The sequence below is a fragment of the Cyprinus carpio genome, chromosome A6, assembly GCF_018340385.1.
Source record: "Cyprinus carpio isolate SPL01 chromosome A6, ASM1834038v1, whole genome shotgun sequence".
NCBI classification, from domain to species: Eukaryota; Metazoa; Chordata; class Actinopteri; order Cypriniformes; family Cyprinidae; genus Cyprinus; species Cyprinus carpio.
In genome coordinates this window covers 6015742-6019791 of record NC_056577.1, presented here as the reverse complement: position 1 = coordinate 6019791, position 4050 = coordinate 6015742, and the positions used below count along the sequence as shown (strand labels likewise).

The 4050-nt window shown below is 44.5% G+C and overlaps 1 protein-coding gene across 3 annotated transcripts in view; it reads right to left on the bottom strand.

The window, feature by feature from the left end:
• Positions 1 to 778: 778 nt before the first annotated feature.
• LOC109113585 overlaps positions 779 to 4050 on the bottom strand; it is a 3918-nt gene continuing 646 nt past the window's right edge. Inside the window, exons 2-5 of one of the 3 annotated variants that reach the window (XM_042757664.1) lie at positions 2552 to 3500; positions 2374 to 2462; positions 1340 to 1433; positions 779 to 1212 (exon numbers count right to left, since the gene is read on the bottom strand). In XM_042757664.1, the coding sequence (XP_042613598.1) occupies positions 1092 to 1212; positions 1340 to 1433; positions 2374 to 2462; positions 2552 to 3483 (1236 nt within the window). In that variant the 5' untranslated portion in view covers positions 3484 to 3500 and the 3' untranslated portion in view covers positions 779 to 1091. Of the gene's footprint in view, positions 1213 to 1339; positions 1434 to 2364; positions 2463 to 2551; positions 3501 to 4050 lie in introns of all 3 variants that reach the window. The other 2 variants (XM_042757663.1, XM_019126397.2) reach the window with 2 other exon arrangements.

Genomic DNA, 4050 nt, shown 5'->3' with positions numbered 1-4050 from the left:
GGTGGAAAAAATATGAGATGGGTGTGAAATCAGATTTCAATGTTTCAAAATGTTTAAGTTGTACTTTTTGGTCATTTTTTAGTAGCTAAACATTAGCTTCCTCGCAGTATTGGGATCTGACAAACACAACAGAACGCCTCGCTAAACTATATTTTGACCTTGGACGCAAGCTCTTGGGAGCGAACACAAAAGCATTGAAATAATTTTCTTCTTTCATTTTGCCCCATCACCATTAAACCCTAACCTAAATAATCAGAAACACCACAGATCACGAGACAAAACACAGAAACATCACAACAAACACAACCACGGCAGATCTGCTTCTGCACACTCTTCATATTACACCAAACAAGCCACATGATTATCAGATTCTGATCCAGAAACCTGAATATGATGAACCTGCGAAGAGCAAACGAGTTACAGCCGAGTCACAGTCCGATTCAGCAAAGCCTTGTGACCAAAACCACACCAGAACCCGCAGCGTCTGCCTTGGAAAAAAAAAAGAGACAACCAATGAAGTAAATGAATCAAAAAGCTTCTCTTCCATGAAATTCAGTCTCAGTTATCATCACATTTACAGCAAAACGTCTGAGTTTCAGTCACAAAGGCTCCGGCATGAAACTGAAGCCTGTTCAAAGACGTACAGCTGATCTGAGATCTGATCGCACTTATGTCCACCATTAGAGAGCAAACATTCATATTAATCTGCGTATATCATATGACTGACTCATTAATCAGATGACAAATGATCGATGTAATAATGCTTAATAAACACTGACAATAGAGGACTATAAATACAATTTAATATTTCAATCCAGCACAGAAAACCTCTGAACACAAACACAGCCAGTGGAAACAAATCAGACCAAAGAAAATACACAAACCATGAATAAATAGGTTGTCACAAAACAAGAGGAAGAATGTGTGAATTAAATAAGTGAACAGTCAAGCGTCATATTTAGGTTTCATCAGTCCATGCACAATAACTAATCATCCGACTCTCTCGGCCCGTTCAGAGACCTTCATCTCAGCAAACAGAGTCTGTAGAGACGCACAGAGACGTCAGCGGATGTGAGGAGGTTATGAGTGTCCTACCAGCTGCTGCACTTCAGCTTCAGGACGTCGCCGCACTTCAGACACGTGGAGTGTGTGTTTGCGTCCTTCTTGGGGATGTTCCAGCACTGCTGACATCGCACGCGGTACTTCTTATACCTGCCCAAACCAAGAGAGCACCATAACTAAATCATTCTTATTAGAAGAATATTTACTACATTATTTAAAAATAAAAAAGTAACTATAAAAAGTGCTTTAGATACACATGAGGAGTGTAGGAGAGTACCTGATGCCACAGGCGTTACAGAGCGGCGTCCCGTCTTCAGCGTCTCTCCAGAGAGGAGTCTTCCTCGTGCAGCAGGACGCACACATCTTACTCCCTGAGGAACACACATTTCAGAACAAGGACTGCTTTCATTATAACCAGCGTGAGGAACTGAAGGCAACGTGGATTAAGAAACACTAAGGGATAGTTTATTTCTTCTGAGGGCCCCTAAAACTCTAAACACGAATCTGGGGACAGTTCACTCAAAAATAAAAAAATCTCTCATTTACTCACACTCAAGCTGTTCCACAACTTTTTTACTTCTGTTGAACATTAAAGATGATATTTTGAAGAATGTTAGCAGTCAAAACAGTTGATGGCACCCATTGACTTCCATTGTATGATAAAAAAAAAAGGAAAGGTCCATGGCTACCGTCAACTATTTGGTTACCAACATTCTTCAAAATATCTTCTTTTGTGTTCAACAGAAGAAAGAAATGCATAGCCGTTAAGACATTATGTCATGATTTACAGAAAACTACAATGTATTGTTTACATCAAAATCGTGTCATTATTATCCCAAGAACATGAGGGCATAAACTCCACTCATGAGCGAGTTGGCTATAATATCTATAAATAAAGGGTTCAGATGATAAAAATTCTATCATTAATGCAAAGTGGGGGATTTTTGCTTTTATGTCTAAATCAAATCTACATCCCTGAGAATCATTCATGTCTGGAGCACAAAACCTGCACTTACACTCAACTTTAACACTTAGAGATCAGCGTGAGCACTCGTACCAGTGATGAGTGAGCTGACCAGCCCTAACTAGTGTGTGTGTGTGAGTGTGAGAGAGAGAGAGAGAGAGAGAGAGAGAGAGAGAGAGAGAGAGAGAGAGAGAGAGAGAGAGAGAGAGAGAGAGAGAGAGAGAGAGAGAGAGAGCGAGAGCGAGAGCGAGAGCGAGAGCGAGAGCGAGAGAGAGAGAGAGAGAGAGAGAGAGAGAGAGAGAGATGAGCGCCCTCTGGTGCTTGTGTCCAGTACTGACGGGACAGACCGCAGGAGTCGCTCTCCTCCTCAGAGCTGTTGCTCCTCTGAGTCCGGCACCGGCTGCTCCTGCTTCTCCTCCAGCGCCGGATCTCCTCACTGAGCAGAGGAGGACACAACATCAACCTCACTGAGCAGAAACACACCCCACTCTTTCCCTCTGAGGTTCTGGGGACGAGCAGCTCCACCTGTAGTTGGAGGTGATGATGAGTCGGCTCTGATCCGCGTCCAGCTCCGGGTACATGCTGAACGTCACGCCCTGCACGTCGGGGTCCTGCGGGTCAGGGCTGCGGGTGGGACGAGGCTGCTTCCTCTGTGTCCGTCTGCCGCTGTCCCACGAACATGTCTGTACGTCCAGCTGACCCTGGAGCTCCTTGTGCACTCTCTCTATGAGATTATTGTTGAGGTCGGCCGGCTGTGGGGAACACTGTGTGTTTTCAGAGGCGTTCAGAGGGAGCCACACACTCTCAGCGTCTCGCTCAGACACCAGACAGGAAGTGAAGTCAAGAGGACAGTCATTTCCTGTGGACGGGACAACAGATTCGTCATGATCTGAATGGCCCTCATCTCTGGACCCGACCTGCAGCACAGATGGGTTTTCTGTCTTCTCACTGGTGCTGATTTTATCCGCTGTGTGTGTCTTTATGAGATCGGCGAGATCTTCGGGATCTTTGATTTCCTCCACATCTGTGAGCTCGATGACGGAGAAACATGCATCAGCCGGGGCGCTGCTGCAGGAAACAGCGGGACACTCTGGCTCAAGCGGAGGTCTGGACGTCACCACGGTCTCTGTGACGTCTGATGGGTCGAGATCGACCGGACCTCCGTCCTCACAGCCGGACTGCAGCAGCCGCTCACACTGCTGGTTGATCAGACGCATCACCTCCCATGCGCTGCTGCTGCGCTCAGACTCGTGCATTATAGAGAAAGAGCCACTGAACTCGGAGTCTTCACGGACGGAGAGGACGTCTTGATTCTCAACATGTGACGGTCCAGAACTCAAGCTCTCGTCGTCCACGGGTGGAGCCAGTTTTGTGGCCTCCTGAAGCAGGAGGAGGATGGAGGACTGGGTCACGTGCTGGTGCTGCACATCTTCTGGAGAACATGCATGAGAGCTCATGTTCCCTCATCGGCTTACTGAGAAAGAGAGGAACAATAACTGAGACACTCTGAAGCCATTCAAATATAACAGATTTAAACTCCCAGGGCGTTCACAAAACTGTCAGAAGTTTGGGGTCAGTAAGATGTTTTAATGTTTCTGAAAAAAAGGTCTCTTCTGCTCACCAAGGCTGCATTTATTTGATCAAAAATACACAACAAATTGTGAAATATTATTCTAATCTAAAACAGCTGTTTTCTATGTGAATCTCTGTTAAAGTGTAATTTATTTCTGTGATGCGCAGCTGTATTTTCAGCATCATTATTCCAGTCTTCAGTGTCACATGATCTTCAGAAATCATTCTAATATGATGATTTGCTGCTCAAGAAACATTTCTGATTATTATCAATGTTGAAAACAGTTGTGCTGCACAATATTTTTGTGGTAACCGTGATACATTTTATTTTTCAGGATTCACAGATGAATAGAAAGTTCAAAAGAACAGCATTTATTTGAAACAGTAATCTTCTGCAACACTATAAATGTCTTTGATGAATCTAATGTGTCCTTTCTGAATAAAAGTTAAAA